The sequence below is a fragment of the Clinocottus analis genome, unplaced genomic scaffold, assembly GCF_023055335.1.
Source record: "Clinocottus analis isolate CAN_PGR_092001 unplaced genomic scaffold, fCliAna1.0.p SCAF_14, whole genome shotgun sequence".
Taxonomy (NCBI): Eukaryota; Metazoa; Chordata; class Actinopteri; order Perciformes; family Cottidae; genus Clinocottus; species Clinocottus analis.
The window spans coordinates 8158300-8176866 of NW_027175865.1; the positions used below are offsets into that span (position 1 = coordinate 8158300).

Genomic DNA, 18567 nt, shown 5'->3' on the forward strand with positions numbered 1-18567 from the left:
TGTGTGTGTTTGTGTGTGTGTGTGTGTGTTCATAATGTTAAACAGTGTGGAGAATACAGTCAATATCATGCGTTATATGATACAGTTCAGAGATGAAGTCATGGTTATTATCCTCTCCGTTACATGGGCAGACGAGTCAATACAGTGTGTGTGTGTGGGTGTGTGTGTGTGTGTGTGTGTGTGTGTAAGGTTGTATTGAAGAAAGTGTACGTGGCTCAAGGTGTACGTAAGTGTGTGAGTCTGAGAGCCCGCAGGCAGCCTGTTGTCCAATATGTAATTTAATATGAGTATTAAAAAACACAAACATGCTCACAGGTCCCTCGCTGCTCGTGTGCATTCATGCTTCAAGACACACACACACACACACACACACACACACACACACACACACAATGCCACCCTCCAAGGATAATATTCGATTTCCACCTCGCAGTAATCCCCCCCTTCTCATTTTTATCTCCTCTCTTCCAGGCGAGGCCGTCCTGACTAATCATCCAAAGTGTCAAGGTAACGTTGTGTTTGCCTCTCACTCTGATAGCAACATGAGCCGCGGCAGATTTTTCATTCGGGGTAAAAAACAAACCGGCATTTCAACATAAACAGGAATTCCTCCGTGTCCTTTCTGAAGAAAGAAGTTAAAATTGGCTTCTGCAGCTCCTTCTGATTCGCCGAAAAACTTCCTCCCTGCTCGAAGTCGAGGAGCGCTTCCACAACTCCCACCTTCCCTGGTCACATTAGCATAAGCAGAGAGACACAATGGAGTTTTTCACCGCCGGCACTAAATATACATATTCTGTTTACACACACACACACACACACACACACACACACACACACACACACACACACACACACACACACACACACACACTGCTCCAGACAGGACTTTGGCTCATGCACACGCCCTGAAAAGAAAGCTTGATTGTCATAACTTGTCTCCTGATCCTGGTTGTCGGCTGATTGAAAGGAGGCCATGCAAAAGAGGGCAGATCGGTAGACGCGCACTTCCCTTCCCTTTCAATCATCCTGCATGCATCTCTCTCCTTCTCCATCATACACATGCACACACGGGGGAACATCCACTCCACATGTATTTGTTTGTGGAGTTTTTCTAAGACTCAGTGAAGCGCACAAGCTCATCCCTACCGCCGCCGCCTCCCTGCGCTGTGATTCACCCGCAACCCCACACAGGCCCATAAATCACCCAGGATAGCATCAGGGGCTCCGTCAGCTCAGCGAGACCCAACTTTGGATACCAGACGGGAGACGTGATGAGGTTGCTTATGCTGTGCGCAGAGCCCAGATGCCAGTTGTGGAGGCTCTGGTGTGAGGGGCCAATGCCGCAGACTGCACTGCAGTGATGCTGCTCTGTGCTGCCACCTGCTGGCCATGTCCGGTCGTAGCGTTCAGTTGAGCTGCTGGTTATTCGTAGATTTGACATTCGTATTAAAGTTTTTGTTCCGTATAAGTGGATGTTAATGAGTAAACAAAGTAGCAGGAGTAGTTTTAATGGCAGTAGTCAGATGTATGGTCATTGATGTCTTATAATGAAGCAGATGTGCTCTGCTTGACAAATAGGACACAGTTTGTCAGATTGTATCATTCAGTAAATTGTTCTTATCCTCAACCAACAATAATCTTTTTTAGTTCTTCCATTACATATTTAGTCTTGCATACATTAATATAATTTGGATTTCTATCAAATACATTTGCTTAAAGCTGTTACTGTCTCTCTCCAAAGAAGAAACTTTCTATAGTCTCTAGACAATCACTGCTGCTTCGTTTCTTTTCTTCTCTTTGCACATAGCTGAAATGAAATATTTTAACGGGTCGTTTTCCTGTGTTTCCCCAGACGGTACCTGTCCGATGTCCTCTCCCCCCACAGTGTGATGCGTCATGGCTCCGGTGCTGAGAGGAGTGTGGTGGGGGCCCGAGGCCAGTGTCGTCGGGTCCGGAGCGGCGGCTGCTACCGGGGTGGCGTCGTGGCTGGGCAGCGGGCAGCTGGTCCTGGTCATCACCCTCAGCACCCTCACCGCACTGCTGCTGGTCTCTGTGATGCTGCTACTGTGTGCTAGCTGCCAGGGGTGAGCACCATCTCTCTCTCTCTCTCTCTCTCACACACACACACACACACACACACACACACACACACACACACACACACACACACAGTCTTAAGGCAGCTGTGCATTGTCGTGTTTGTTGTTTGTTAAACGGTAATTATTTTTATACATACACGCAAGAGCAAAACATAGTAGAGCTTAATTCTCCCCGAGGTTAAATTGAGTTTAACAACCCTGTGATACCAGCTCTGTAAAACAAATTACATTTTGTCCAAAAAGCCGATAGCTGATGGAATAAATGACCTTGTATACCTTGGCAGGTGTGGAACCTTAAACATGAAGACCAGCCTTTTTACCTCCTAATTATTGCTTCATTTATGCCAAGAGTGAAAACAATGAGGCCTGCAACTGATCCAAGGAGAGAAACAGATTGATTTACTTTTAGATTCAAGCAAGAATTGTATGACACTATTTGGGCTGCCTGTTCTCAGTGTAATGTTATCATCCACCTTTTGAACCTCTCATCTCTCCATTCCTGTCTCTTTCTAGGCAGAAGAAGGCGGTCAATGGACATCCAGCAGGAGACCATGAGAACCTCATGAATGGAGTGAGTTGGACTTTCAGTATGAAATGCAAATGTTAAAGAAATAGCTTTACGTTTTGATAAATACACTTATCCTCTTTCTTGATGAGCTACATGTGGCAGCCAGCAGCAGCTTAACTTAGCATAAAGACTACAGACACAAGGAAACAGCTGGAGATTATACAATCTGCCTAGCAACCCCTTTAAAGCTCACTACTGTAGTTAAGATGTTATTTCTTGTTTGTTTGATCCAGCATTGTGAAAACAACACTTTGTGGCTTCGTGAGGGGTAATGGGATGGACCTGGAGTCCCAGCCAACCAGCAAAGACTTAAAATGTCCAATTATTCCTTTTTCCGGGAAATCAAAGGCAATATTAAAGCATCTTAGAGGACAGTTTTTATGAAGAAGCAGTCCCTGGAAATGAATTTCTAAAACTGAATCTGATTAGGTTTCAAGTTTTACTTCTTCAGTTTTTGATGTATTTGTGTGTGTGTTCTTAGAAGTGGAGGGGAACAAACTCTTTTTTTTTTGAGTCATCTTGCCACAGTGTGGCAGGCTGATTAGTAATTGTATGTGTGTGAACACTCAGATTTACACACACATGCATACACATTTGCTAAACGTACACAGTCACACACACGTGTGCGAACATTTGTGGAGATGTTAAATAACAACTTGGGATTCTAGGAAATTGAAGATCTATAATTAAATCTTATCGCTGGAAGAATTATTTACTCAGATCAGTTCCTTCTTTTTAACAAAAGCAATTACATTGTGTTCCAGATGGAAGCATGCATACACAGCAAAACACACGTGCACAACCAGTCCTCATTAGTCCCAGTGTGTGTGAGTGACATGTCTGTAATCAAGCAGTGTAACCACCGCTTAATGAGAAATAGAGCTCCACCATTGGCTGCACGCCTGAATAACACATATGTTTCCTATGACACACACACACACACACACACATACACACATACACACACAACTTACGCTGACATTTGCCTTCTAACCCCCTGCCACCACACTGACATAGAAACGTACAGAAGGCTCCCAACACACAGCTGATTGACAGCCTCCAGTTGTTTCTGAGACGCTTGTGGGGAAATTCCTCGCCTGTCGTTTTCATATCATCTCATTATAATTTTGTGTTTCTTTTTCTTGAGTCAATGAAAAACAGATATTATAACTATTCATGGAGTTGACCTTTCTATGTATGCACTACTCATAATGACGTGTCCTCTTGAACATTGTGTCATAGTTATTACTAACTCCCATAATACAGATGCTTCAGTAACCAAGTAACATTTAAGTGTGACAAATGCCTGGCTTTCACAGACTAAGTGACATCCACTTACTCTCTTATCCTGTCACTCCCTCTGGGGCTATATATATATATATATATATATATATATATATATATATATATATATATATATATACAGAATGTGTGTCTGTGAGTGTGAGTGTCCTTACATGCTCCCATGTGCACATACAAATTCCTCAGAGCCTTTTTGCGTTTAATGGATACCTTCACTCTAACCTGCAAGTGCTGAGTGGTCAGGTTGTTTCAGGAGGGGCCCATTTAAATGACGGACCTTGTCACAGCCTGATAGGTTAAATGGGGTTCTTTGTCTTTGCGAATGAGGAGATTGGCTTTCCTCGCTCACCCGCTATCCATCTGAATGTCTTCCCTGCGGTCACATCCGAACACGGTGAGGGAGCTCTCTCCCTGTCTCCCACAGTTAAAATGTGTTGCATAACTGTTTAAATATCATGCAACCTTGATCTAGACTTATAAATATATATATAACGACATATATTTAAAAAACAAGGGCTGTGGGAGGATCCTGATTAACAAGCGTTTACAAAAAACTGATCTGAGTTCAACATTCGCTCTACCATGAAGACCAGGATCCTGATGCGGATTTGGATGTGGAACAAATTGAGAAAAGAAAGAATGACTCGAGATATTTGGGTCATAAAATAGTTAAAAGATTACATCATGGACCCTTAATAGTTATGGATGTAATTGGCCACGAGGTGGGGCTGTGGAGCTTCGAATTCAAAACCTCCTGCTAACACTGAAGGAAAACAACAAACCTGAACAAAGAGAATCTTGACTTGAAGTAGTTAATATCTTTTCACAGTTTTCTTTTCGCTCTTTGTAGGGAGGGATGGAGCGATAGACGGTCTATCGTTAAAGTGCATGTTGATGAATCATACCTCAATGCGGGAGGTGCTCAGCACATGCAGTGTTGATTGTTTCTTTTTAGCTCTCTGGTGGAGCTGATTTGGCTGCTGACTTTGCCATGAGACGTAGCAAATAGAAAAACAGCCTTTTTCGCAACGTGGTTCAAAGACTCAATGTAAAAAATATGTCCTTGTCCTTCAACAAGACCGAATCCCTGCCAGTAATTCCCTACAGTGTTCTGTAGCTTTGCCTTTTTTTTGTCGAGAGAGGGATGGTAAAATCCGTAAATGTCCCTGTGGGTAACCACAAAGTACCAAGTACCTCTCCTAATGCCTGTCGGTTTACTCTTTTTTGTAATGTGCTTATATTCCTGACTTGGTTTTAGTTTACCTTATTAATGAACCAAAGTGACATGAGAAACATGAAGTGAAATGTGCAATGCTTTTTTCTGACCACTTCCTATCAAAGGACAGATGTCAAGCCATGAACCCAATTTCAATAGACTGACATAATATTAACCAGCATTGTATCTTCACTATAGGCATACAGCAACATTAGTTTTTTTACTACTTGGATAGTGTTATCTATTTTGCTAGTGGGTAGAAATACACAATATTTTAATTAAGCATGCGTAACATGTCAACAAAATTCTGAAAAACTATTTTCAAACACATTATAATATATTTTTGTGTTGCACAGATGTGTAAAAGTGCACATTGATTTTGGTTCCCTTTCAAAACTAAAATTAGTTGTGTGATGTCTAATTGAAATAACTTCTAAGACTGGATTTTTTTTTTGTCAGTCTCTCAACTTCCACCAGCAGTGACAAGCATCTCCTCTTTTGTTGTGCAGGTATCAGAGAGGGAGACGATCAGCCAATCAGCAGACAGTCCAGTAACGGACGTGGCCATCAGCAGCTCTCATAATGGTCCTCTAACCAGCGGTACAAGTAAGCCGAGATAGTTAGCTTTAACTGAGTAGTTTGTCAACTATTGTATATAATACTGATAATCACTGCTGTCTTTTACATTCAGAATTCAGCTACATAATAATAACAGTAGCAGCTGGTGTTATGTAATGTATTTGCTGTCTTTGTCACTTTAAACCTCATCTGGTGTTTTGTTTTTGTGTGCCCATATCCATGTGATGTTCCTAAGCATTTACACATGGCTGGGTACTGAGTAACAGAAAACTGTATATAGTAATGTGTTGAATGAGGAAAATGTGTTTAATTTAAAGAAAATGCTAAAAAAAAAAATGCTCTCATAAAAAAACACAATAAAAGTCACCAGATGAGAGGCTTTTTTACTCGCCCTTATCCCCTCTGTTTTTCCCCCTCTGCTCCACCAGTCCTCACGGACACACAGGACACCAGTCCCCAGCCGTCAGAGGAGATGCTCTCGAGCCAATCAGAGCTCAGGTCCTCCAAGTGTCCTCAGGACCGTGAGCTTCCCAGCATTCCTCCCAACAACGCCCTTATTGGGGATAGACCCCCAGCCTCAGGGGACAGCACCTATGAGGTCAATGTTTAAAGTCACCTTACTACATGCAGCCCAATCATGTTTTCACTTGCACTGATCTCCAATGTGGCTGACAGGAGGTTACAGCTTTGATTGGTCGGCAGTTTGTTGATTTGATTGATTGAGCTAAGGGTCAAAATATTGAGAGAAAGAATTTGCCCACAAGATGTTGATGGATTTATTCAGTTTCCAAATGACCGATATTCTCAAGTACAAGTATATTAAAGAGCCGAGGTGCATGTGTCTGATATCCAGGTGGTGAAGGAGATTGCGGTGGCGTCACGTGACGTCAGCGTTGAAGACTCCCTGTACGAGACGGTCAAGGAGCTCAAAGACCCCCCCACTCAGCTCAGCCTCCCCAACGGTACCATCGAGCTGAGTCCCGACGACGCTCCCCATCATCCCACCGCCCTTCTCAACGGCCACATCAGCCCCTGCACACCCGAGCGGGGGCCCCTGTGCGCCGGGGTGGAGTACGCCTCCGTCGACCTGAATAAGAAGAGTCGTCACAGCGCCGACATGGAGGCCAAAAGACGCTCTGATAACGCCGGCGTTCCCACCCACAAGCCTCTGGAGGAGCCAGAGGAGGACCGACCTCCACCGGTACCAGAGAAGGTTCTGGATGAAAATGACAACCAGCCGGTGGTAACGAACGGACTGGCCGGGGCCGGGCTGCACAACGGAGAGGTGAGAATTGTGTGTGTGTGTGTGTGTGTGTGTGGGGGGGGGGGGGGTTTAGTTGGTCAACATTTGCGTAGTGCAGGTTAATTATTAATTTAATTGAATAGATAATACAGAACCAGAATAAAATTTCAAAATACAATGAGAAATACTTGTTTTTAAATAATATATGTATAGCTTCTGATCCTCCTTGGTTTTAACTATCATAATAACGCTTTTCATATTAACCCTAAAAAGGGTAAAGAACAATAAATCATTTGAATGATTTATTTTCAGCCATAACATGTATTGCGTTTTGAATTTAGACACCAATATCACTGTGTCGCAGCTCTCAGTCAAAAATGACCAACAGACACAAACCCAGTTAGCAGCAGGCTGAACATCCCATGCTACTGTTTGCAAACAGTGGCATGATCTGTGTAATTTGCTGTCGAGGCAGCTAAAAAAAAATAGCAATTCTCATTTACTCATTAGTGTAAATGTCATTCATAATGTTTTCATAAAATCATCAGTTATGAGTCCTCAAATTTCAAGAAAGAGCAATATTTCCTGCTCTTTAACCCCAGTCATCGTAATGAGGGCAGTGAAGTGAACATAAACATACACATCAGCGACAAATTACGTCACAAAACCACCAAAAGTGAAACTATATCCACAGATTCGCGCCCCGACAGAATCCAACGCAGCTGCCCACAGGAGACATCGCATGGCAGCTCGCCACAGGTTGCTGCTTTGCAGCGAGAACCTTTAAAGCACCAAATTAAGATTTTTATTTTGAAGATAATCTGTTCTTTTCCTCCAAATGTGTGTCGGCCAGAAAAGTCAAAATACATATCCAAAATGTTTAAAATAACTTGTGAAAGAATACTGTCATATGACTCATTTTTAAGAGACATCACTTAGGTATCCTTTCTCTCATTTGTCCCAATATTTCCCCTTCCTCATGACACAACATATCCCCATATAAACTGAACTACGTAATCTATTACAACACTGTAAAATATCAACGTAGCAAGACAAAAAAACAAACAAGGAGAACAAAGAAAACTAAAAGATGTGTCGCAAACACAATTATCTTCTGCTGGATTGCATGCTCCATGTTGCTTTAAGGAGAGTAACAGACTGAAATTTGAGAGAGAGGAAATTGTTGTAGCAGTGAAAATGAAAAGAATGAAAATGGGAGTCTGAGTGGGAAGAGCAGGCGAGAGTAAGAGACAAAATAGAGATGGTGACAGGGAGATGATGGGAGATAAACTCAGAAAAAGAGTTGAGACGGACCCCGAAGCATAAGGGGTGAGAGAAATCGAGACAAGAGTGAGAGGCAGTGAGATTAGAGAGAAATAAAGAAAAAAGAGAAGAAAAAAAGAAAGAAACCCAGCGGCATACAAATGAAGCCATCTGTAGTAGAGGAGATGTTAAAGAAGTCTTGTAGACAGGAAAAGAGGTGAGAGAGGGAGATGTAAAGGCAAAAAAGGGCGAAGAAGAGTCAAAAGAAAGGAGGCAGGGAGGTAAAGAGGTGAGGTGTCACACACCGAACAGAGCAGGGCTGCTGCTCTCAGCAGGCTCCCTCCACATGCCGAGATCCATCAGAGAAACACACAGACAAAGCAACAAACGTGTACACTAACACAAGAACATAGCGCAGAAAGAATTGCATCAGACTGTTAGAAGCTGAAAAGTTCTCTTTCTCTCTTACGGTCGGTTCATATTCTCTCTCCTCCGTCCTTGTCTCCTTGTGGCTTATGGAATGGCCTGGCTCTAAGGGTGGCAGTCACCCACTTTGGTAACACACCATTGCTTGCTGGATTGCTGTAGAGTTTGGTGTAGATGCTCACGCTGCCCAGAGGAAGCATCTTACTGACTTTATTGATCGTCTGACTTTTTCTTTTGTTTAAGTTGAATTTTGTATTCGTGAAATGTGTCTCGTCAACTAGTGGAGGTATTGTCATGAACTTTTGTACACACACTTTCATGTCCAGCTCAGGATGACTTGTCAAAATGTTAATATCGCCAGTATGTTTGATTTATGCAAAGCTCGGCATGTTGGCATGCTGCGGTTGGCAGTTAGCGGTTAGCGGGGCCTCAGCGCAGCCTCACAGAGCCGCGAGCGTCACACTCAACAGAAAGCCTCCAATTCAACTCTGACCTTCTGTACTGGCCGTAGTTGTGCAATGAGGATTTAGTACCAACAGGTCAGTTGGTGCTCTCATTTCTGGTTCTATCTTCAAATGAAGTGGTTCAGATAATCTAGTGATGACTCGTCTACAGCCGGTCTGGTTGTATGTTTCTTCTTTCTTATTTTTACGATTCTGGACGAGAGTACAGGACTACCCTTTAAGATATTTGATGTACTTAGTTCTCTCTTCCTCTATTCATCCCTTCCCCCTCGCCTCATTCCTCTCCTTCTTTGACTCACATCTCTGTTCTCTCTCCTTGTGCTCTGCTGTTGGAGCCAATTAGTTAATCACTGCTGCTGAACTGGACAGCAGGCGAGTGTAGCTTCATCCGAACCCGAATCTATGATTTGATATACTAAGCTGCCGTTTATATATCGAAAATGTACTCATTTATAGATGCCCCCACATGTACCTCGTTGGCATGTCTAGTCAGCATTAATTCAGTTATTTCTCTCCATCCCCCACTTTACATACACAACAGACGACAACATGTGTGTGTTTACATATATTCTACTCCAGATAGACTCCCTGGGGCTGATTTAAGGTTAACCCTGAATGTTCCCGACTCCCCGTGGTTTACACCCGTGTATGACCAAGAGACGTCGGTGATTTGTCTTGTCAGACTAAGTGTGTGTTGCGCGTGTGTGTGTGTGTGTGTGTGTGTCTGAGCCGAGTGAGCGCCAGCCAGCTGGCCACTATCACTATGACAGTCTGGTTTCATGATGGATGATATGGGCTATAGAAACTCTCACTCTATCTCTGTCACACACACACACACACACACACACACACACACACACACACACACACACACACACACACACACACACACACACACACACACACACAGAGGCTGGGGTGCCTTGCATGTAAATGTCTCAGAGGAATCCCCTCAGGTAGAAGCTCAGTAAATGCTGCCCATACACACAAAGGGCAGGCTTTCTAATGTACACATATTATTACATATACGAACCAACCTTCACTGCAGAAACACACACACAAATACCACACACTCGTCTATTTATGTCCTTTCCTTCAGAGCCCTTCTGATCCCGTGCATTTATTGAACCACCATAAACAGCATTAACACTTGTTTGCAGTCGTTTGCGTGCGTGTCGCCTGTAGGCCTTCAATGTGAGGGGCAGGAAATGAATTTGACCCAGCCAGTGGGCTGCGGGGATTCACGCCGGGGACACAGTCCAGGTAAACTGCCGTAGTCAGCGCCATTGAGCTGCTTATCGCTTTGGGGAATAAATATTGTTAGATAGAGGATTGTAAGTGTGTAAGATGTGTGCGATAAAGGTCATAATGGGAGTTGGTAGTCAGGCAGTTTATATATACTATGTTTGGAGTTGTTTGTGCCCTTAAATGAGCCAAACAGGGATTGCAGATAATCTGAGTTGATGTACTCATACTGATTTGTATGTGCAGGAGTCAACATGCACGTCAGCATGACTGACACATTGACATCTGAGTCGTCTATCTTCTGAGGCCGCTGTAATCAGTTTACGATCATTCTCGCTTGTCCTGTATGTCATTGTGTCTCCTATGTACAAATAAACACATTCCTGTAATCTTGTGTTCCTCACACAAATGCAAAACCAATCGGGTTTCATTGTACCACGTCAAAATGTTCATCTGTCAGATGTCTGAATGCGTGTTGACATGTCAACATACGCTGTTATAGTTTTTTATGTTAGTTTAATATGCATTAAATAAAGTTTTAAGACTCAATTGAATACCCGTATGCATCAAAGTGAGGTTAAATACTGTGTTTATTGCTGACTTTGTGACTGAGTGAAAATTCCACTTCAGTTTGCAATGACGCCTCTGCCAAGAATATGGACGCTGCAAATTAGATGAACAAATATTGTGAGACGCACTCAGAGGTGCAGCGCGTAGGTCAAGGCACCTGCGTCCATGTTTCATATCCTCCGGGGCACTCTGCCTAATTTGGTCGGCTAATTGAAGCTCCAGCCATGCGTTATACATAAAGCAATGATATTGATTCAGGCTTTTTGAGAAAATGCCAGAGAAACGCGTCTGCACGAAGATACAACCCGGAGCGGACGTTTTGATGGATGATCTTTGTGCATGTTTTTTATTCAGTGCGTAAGAGCGGAGCATAAAATGTGCCCTTGACAAGCACCAAGTATTGTGCCTCAACAAGTGGACAGCGTTCCCTTTTTTTCAAACCCATTAGCATTAACCTTGGTAGATCCGTCTGAGGACTCCGTAAGTCTGAATGCATTTCTTTCATTGAGACAGAAAAACAACACGAAAAGCAATGTTTTCCTCTTTGAAAGGTGTTTAAAATGAATTCATGTGATATGAACTATTTAGTCAACGCTGGCAGATATTGAGGTTCTTGTTAGACTCCTGGGGTGTTTGGTGCTGTTGTCAGATGTGCTTTGTTGATTAATGGCTCCCTCATCAATCATTAGGCCGAGTGGACCGAGGCTGGGCACAAAAACATCACACACACTGTCACTGAATATTGACTTTTATTCAATAATTTCCTTAATGAATGGGTGGTTATATACACCATTAGTTTCATATGTATCACATAGCTAGTTTTTCTCCCACTGCTGGGAATAGTTTAGGAGTTCACTTTATTGATCGACTAAGGCTTTCTTGAGCTATTCAAAGAGTTTTCCGCTGGTGTTGCGATGAGAATTGCAACCATTACTAAATCACATTCTCTCAACTCTTTTGCTATATCCGGTTTCAGTATTACAGCATGATGCGTTTAATTGTAAGAGAAACTCTTTAAACTGTACAAATTACAGGAACATACTGCCAAGATCTTAAAAATAAAAATGTGGGACAAGCCCTCAAAAATTCCCGACAGACTCTTTCAGTAAGCGTCCCCTTTATAGTTTTAAATGTTGGATTTTGCCCTCAGCCTTTTCCGTACACTATGAACCATATCTAAATCTATCTTTTTGTTCTTTTCTCCTCCAGTTACACTCCCCTCTGTCTCCTGCACCGGGGTTCGACAACCGCATTCTGTCAGACAATGAGGTAAGTGTGTGGTAAACTCCCTTATTCCCCAAACTGCCGTCTCCTCTCTCTCTCTGGAGAGAGAGACGGCAGCGCTTTACTCTGTGAATGCCAACGCTCCGAGCACTGCGAAGAAACGAAAAGAGGTTGAAACTGGTTAAAGAGTAAGACAACATCAGGCAATACGCAAAGAGGGGAAAACCAAGCAGTGATCGTGTGCTAAAAATTCATCAGGGTCTGCTTTTAGACAACTTTATGAAAAAATAAGGACAGATCACATGTGCTTCTTCTCTGTCCTTCAGTCAGCAGTGTACTCTACAGTCAACAAGACAAACGGTGACGATGCAGAGAACGAGGATGACAACGAGCACGACTACAGCAGCATCGCCGAGATCAAGGGTCTCGTCTCGGCCTCTTCCTCCAGTGACCTCTACGCCACCGTCCGAGATATCTACGACCAACCCGACGAGTCCGAACCGGGGGAGGACCCCATCTTGGACGGCACAGATCCGTGCTACGAAACTATCCGCATCCCAAAGATTAGTAGCCCAGAGGATGAGCACAGAGGGCAGGCAGCGGAGGGAACAGACGCTGCCAAGGCGGAGCCTGACTACGAGAGTGTCGGAGAGTTGGGTCTGGGCCGGGAAACGTCCCGCCTCTGAGTTTTTCTCCTCGGCGCCTTCATGCGTGGTGCTGGGGGAGGAGCCTCCTCTCTGACATCACTGCAGTGCTTTGAACCTGCTAGTAAGCATGCTTTTGGTGCATGACTTGGGGGGGAAACGGCAGAAAAAGGCTCGCCAAAGCATTCATCATAAATGCATGACTGTCCTCTTTACAGCTTGGGTACGGTTTATCATATCTGATTTTTGAATTTATCAACCACGGTGAATATCATTGGTACTGGTCGGCCTGATAGAAAATGAACTGTAGTATCTCAGTCGTTGGGCATTAATCATGTGGATGAGTGCACTTTGGATCATTACATTTTTCTTTTGTCTTTTTGACAGTGCATATCATAGACATATTTAACAACACTTGATTGTGAAAAAAATATACAAATAAATAGAATAAATACAAATGAAATAAATATTCAATCACAAGCAGCATTTCAAGGGTTTGCTGAGGACACGATCAGTGCCTGTGATATAAAAAAAACAAGAATTCAGTGCCATATAATCATGTAATTCATGCACTTACTGTACTTATGAAGGTAACATTGTTTATATGCCCCTTCTGCAGTAGCTAGTGTCTTTCTAGCTTCTTCTCTGTGAGGCAGTGTCATGTTTTATTGAGGCGTCAAAAGGTGTATTTCTAGCTATTCTTCGTCAGGTTCAGCAGCACCTCCACTCTGCTTCCTCTGCTTGCAATTCATGGGAATGGGTTGGAGGCGTGGAAAGCAAAAGCCAGTCTTACCTGTGACCTAATAGGTAGTTGAACAATCCGTTAGATTACGCCACCAAATAGAAACAATGACTTTTTGACTGCTCCATACATTTTGCTGCAATCGAGATCCGAGGGGACGAAGGCGGTTTCACACTTGAGGTTTCATAATACATTTTGAAAGCATTTTTATACGTTATACAGTCCATGACAACATTTTGTTTGTGAAATTTGTATTTATTTTATGAGGCATATTGTTAATGTAATGTAATTGTGAAATGTTACAGAGTATGTCTATGAGAGGAAACGTGAATAGGGTTTTCTAGAAGTTTCTAGCAATTTTACTTAGATACTAAATGAAAGTGAGTTGTGTGGTGATGACAGATTTAAAGGTACGCTTTCCACTGACTTTTTCAATAATTAATTGTTTAAAAAGAAGAAGATGTGAACACATTTTATTTTTTGTCATTTTGCACAGGAGTGACATTACAAACTTGCATTATTAATACAAACCTATGATTAACTGCATTTTTTGGTCATGTTCTTTTGAGCCTACTCTTGGTACAGTATGCTGCCTTCAGTTGTCCCGGATGATTTTTAAGCACAAGGTTTAATATCACGGTACTGCATTTATATACAGCTTCACAGAAGCAGCATCACAATCCAGCTATAGCTCTGCACAATTTGAATATTTTATGCTTTTTAACTAGTAGCACTATGAGAGAACCATATCTGTCTGTTTGTAGCTTGTACTGACGACATGCCAACTACGGCTTGTAGATACGTGGAGCACTATTTTAACCAACTGTTACTCGCTGAAACTTTTATGTAAGCTTTTACTTATTTGTACAATGTCCAGAGTGGTATAATTTTAAAATAAGTATTTTAAGAGCACTGATGTATATTTGCCTTGTTTTAAGGAAAAAATGCTGTCCAATTTGTTTTTTATTCAAACTCAAAGTTGTCAAAGCCTTTGAGTCCAGCGAAGTAGTAACCAATCAAATGTCACACATATGGTACAATGTTTTGGTACATGTATTTTAAGAAACATGGAGTGTGGTACTTTTTTTTTTTTTACTGAGTTAATGTGTCAATACTGTTGTTTGATGTTTGTTTTCAAATTTAACAGGGCCAATGCGTTTTGCTGTAAATATATACTTTACTGCTTCAGTATCTCCCTTCTTTGCAGAAGAGTTTGGTTCATCCTTTCCACCCACATCAAATATTACAGCATCTCCAGCCTTCGTTCATGTTTCATTAGACATGCAGGAGCTTGTTGGTGGTTCAGACAAAGGCAGCTTGCCCGTGCTGACTGGTATTAGATTCATAAATGATATCAGACATTTGAAATGCTCTCACAACTCCCAGCAATGAAACTCCAGTGAAATAGGATTTAAAATGAAGTCCACTTCTAGTATTGAATGAACAAAAACAAATAAATGAAGTTGCCAATAAAAAGATTACGTTCATTTTTTCAAAGAGGTCATTATCGGAGCATTATTTACACCCCCAAAATATGAGTATGTTGTTGCTTCCAAGTAATGTGATCAGGTTGGTGCCATCGTTTAGATATAAATAGTGTTCACATGGATTCTATAAATGACCTTTTAGGGAAATTATCTGTCAAACTACTTGTTTTAGTGCCAAATCTAACTAGGTACACACAAACACAGACTTAATAGACAATTAGTTATAATCACTTTCTATAGCTGTCTATCTTGGTTAGAAATACTTCTCCTTCAGGGAATGTGTGTGTGTTGGAGGTTCTGAGATGCTCCCTCGCTGCCTCTCCTTCAGCTCCACTACCCCCATAATGAGCCCATTTGTTCCCCATACAACCAGCAGACAACTCCATGGTGACACCTGCCTTTGATCAATGGACAAAGGCTGTTTTGGAAGCTATGGCCACATCTGTCACTCCACTCTCTCCCGTTTCCATTCTCTGCATGTAAATATTTTATGACATGAATTGTTCTATTAAAATATATATATAATACATTGTGTCATTGTGTATTTGTATTCACTGGGGGCGCTGTCATGTAGAAAAATTGTAGGCTTTATATGATTTTTTTCTAAAAACATTAGGTTTGACATTAATGAGGCTATTTGTAACTGTGTTAACATCCATTGGTGTATTCTCTCTGTCGCACCAGGCGATAATTACCACCGATGAAGTAGACTGCTGCTAAACTTGATTTATCATAGCACTGTTAACTTTCAAATCAAAAGGGACATATTTATCAGCTATATCTTTCTTCCTCATAGCGACAACTTGAGTCACATTGTGGGATCACACTTAGGGTTTCTTATTTAGAGTGTAGCTTACATGAGAGTGTTGGCCGTCTGTTATTTGCAGAGTTGAAATGAAGAGTAAAAAGACCAATTGGAATACTCGGCTCATGAAATCAAGGTATCGTGGGCTGATCTCAGAATTATGTATTTGCAATTCATACATATTTGCATATATCAGTTACATTTAGAGTTTGCACATGATGCACTTCATATCATTCTTTCCTTCTCTAAATTAGCGGGACTGACTACGATTTGGTTGGCTCTTGCCTGGACAGATAGATACCTGGAGTGGTTTGATGTTAAAGCATGTTCACTTTTGGTAGAATAAAACATGTGAGGCATGTTCAGTAATGACAAATTGACAAAAAAAATGTTATGTTTACATTCACAAAAGCAAGACCAGTGCAGCCAATTACGTAAAATTCTAGAACCAAATCATAGTAATTTAGAAGTCCCATGGCACCTGGAAAGTGGGCTACATGCCTTTAACAACTAGGTTATAGCATAAAGCCTGTCTGTCTGGTCAAAGTTTTCTTTTCCGTAGCCTCAATTCCTCTTTTTCTCTCTTTCTTCCCTTCTGCTATACCCCCCTCCCTTCTCGTTTCCTCTCCATCCTTGCGTCATTGTTTTGAATGTAGCATCCTCCCGGCTTGCATTACCTTCTGTCGGAGGGGAAGGTGGAGCGGTGGAGGCTTGTGGAGGCGTGTGCTGCACCGACCAATCACAGCCCGCCTCGGCCGCCGGACCGCACATGTTTACAGGCAGCATTCCGCCGGTAGAGGCTCTGCTCGGTTGGAGTGAAGCATGGACTGGATCTCAATGCAGTCGGATCCGGAGTCACTTAAGCGCCGTGTTTTCGACCGTTTTCAGCATCTGCCGAGGGATGACGACGTGTATGTTCAGACCAAGTTAAACAATTCGACGTATTTGCTCCCTCTCTTTGATGTCTGAGTCACGAATTCACGACTAAGGCGCCCAATTGTGAAATCGTGTACAAATGTCACGTCGGGTCCAGAAAGTAACGGCCGCTCCGTGTTTTCCCGCCGCCCGCTCAGCTCGCAGGGAGCAGTTGGGAAAACAAACAGGTCGAGCGGATGAAGCTTGGTAGCCGGTCAGATGTGGAGGTTATTTAGCGGCAAATGAATCGTGCTCGTGTTGTCGGTTTTTTGTTGGTGCTAATTCAAAGTTCTCCTTCAGTTTTTGGTGCTTTTGAGTGGTGCATTTAGGCCACTGTTTGGGGGTCTCGCCTTCCGAGTATGTTGCCGCTTTCTAACATTTTACCAGGGCTGTTGGAGCGCGTAGTCTACCCGCTGCGGTTTTGTGTTTTTCTCGACGTTGTTTACCGGTTATAACTCGACGTTTAATGATTTAAATTTGGCTCTTTTTTTGCCAGCTCTGAATTCAGCGAGTTTTCGACATGCATACGAGGCGTTTGGTGAAGCGGTCGATCCTCGGCAGCCGCGTTTATGCGCCGAGTCCGACGGGGGACGGTGCCCCGGTGACAGGAGTGGTCCAGGCTGTCAAGCAGGAAAACAGAGATGTGTCGGCCGTCGGTGTCCGGTGCAGCGTCTACACTGTGCTCATGCAGGACGGGAGCCTGAAGGAGTTCTCCGAGGAGGAGATAGCCGCGGGGATCAACCACATTGCAGCCAAAGGACCGCTTAAGTCCAGCTTGAAGGTGTGTATGTGCGCGCGCTTGTGTGTGTGTGTGTGTGTGTGTGTGTGTGTGTGTGTGTGTGTGTGTGTAAAGCGTCCTGACCGGCATGCAGCGCTTCACTGTTTTTGTTGTGCGGTGTTTTGCAGCGTTTAACCGCTTCCTGCACAGAGCGGATTTAACGGTGTCACCACCGCTGCCGCCGCCGTGCCGCTGCTGCTGCCGCCACTTTTTTTTCCTCCAAATTTAACCAGCGGGGACAAACCCAGCATAGCTCAGAATAGAGATAATGCACATTGGTTTGCATATTGCATCAAATTCCGAACTGTCATGGCATTTGGCGACATCATATACATACGGGACAAAGGCCTCACTCGATAGGGCCTGCGCAATGTTTATGTGGGCTGTGGGCGGGTGAGCCGAGGCAAACAAACACGCTCTGACTGCAGCGTTTTGGGCTGATGTAAAGACCCGGTCCGATGTTTTTGCACAAAGGCTTATGATTTATACATATCATTTAATACGGACAGTTGTGTGGATCATGCCTATATTTGCACATATGCACTGAAAAAAATGCATTGTATTTTAGACATTTTTATTGATGGATAATGCTTCAGCTTAATTATTGTCCCCTGTTGAATATTACAATGGCTTTATGTGAACTCATTCTGCACAACAAGGCGATTATTGTTTAACAACAGCTAAATATGGATGTTTTGGGCTTCCGGTGACATTTGAAAGAATATTTTAGTTCTGATGATGTCCAAATGTGTAATCCTGATATGGGCTAAATTAGCAGTGACCTAATTGCCTTCATTTCCTACTTGCATGCTTTGGTGTCACATGGCCTCAGCTACAGATTGTGTGAATATATTGTGCAAATCCAACTCTTGGATGAAAACACTGTTTTGACAAAGGGTGTGTGTGTGTGTGTGTGTGTGTGTGTGTGTGTGTGTGTGCCTTTTTATAGTGAGGGAGTGACGGAGGACTGCATGTGACCGAATAACTGCTTGTTTAC

General features: G+C 42.9%; 2 protein-coding genes across 6 annotated transcripts in view; both read left to right on the plus strand.

Annotated features, from left to right (window-relative positions):
- Positions 1 to 15556, plus strand: part of pag1 (phosphoprotein membrane anchor with glycosphingolipid microdomains 1) — a 43333-nt gene extending 27777 nt beyond the window's left edge. For both annotated transcript variants that reach the window (XM_068576072.1, XM_068576073.1), the window contains exons 2-9: positions 472 to 507; positions 1853 to 2084; positions 2613 to 2670; positions 5695 to 5791; positions 6193 to 6362; positions 6618 to 7049; positions 12185 to 12244; positions 12526 to 15556. In XM_068576072.1, coding sequence (XP_068432173.1) covers positions 1897 to 2084; positions 2613 to 2670; positions 5695 to 5791; positions 6193 to 6362; positions 6618 to 7049; positions 12185 to 12244; positions 12526 to 12885 — 1365 coding nt within the window. In that variant the 5' untranslated portion in view covers positions 472 to 507; positions 1853 to 1896 and the 3' untranslated portion in view covers positions 12886 to 15556. The remainder of the gene's footprint in view (positions 1 to 471; positions 508 to 1852; positions 2085 to 2612; positions 2671 to 5694; positions 5792 to 6192; positions 6363 to 6617; positions 7050 to 12184; positions 12245 to 12525) is intronic.
- Positions 15557 to 16899: 1343 nt separating this feature from the next.
- The window catches only part of znf704 (zinc finger protein 704), a 48933-nt gene continuing 47265 nt past the window's right edge, over positions 16900 to 18567 (plus strand). For 2 of the 4 annotated variants that reach the window (XM_068575264.1, XM_068575265.1), the window contains exon 1: positions 16954 to 17573. In XM_068575264.1, the coding sequence (XP_068431365.1) occupies positions 17313 to 17573 (261 nt within the window). In that variant the 5' untranslated portion in view covers positions 16954 to 17312. Of the gene's footprint in view, positions 17574 to 18567 lie in introns of all 4 variants that reach the window. The other 2 variants (XM_068575263.1, XM_068575262.1) reach the window with 2 other exon arrangements.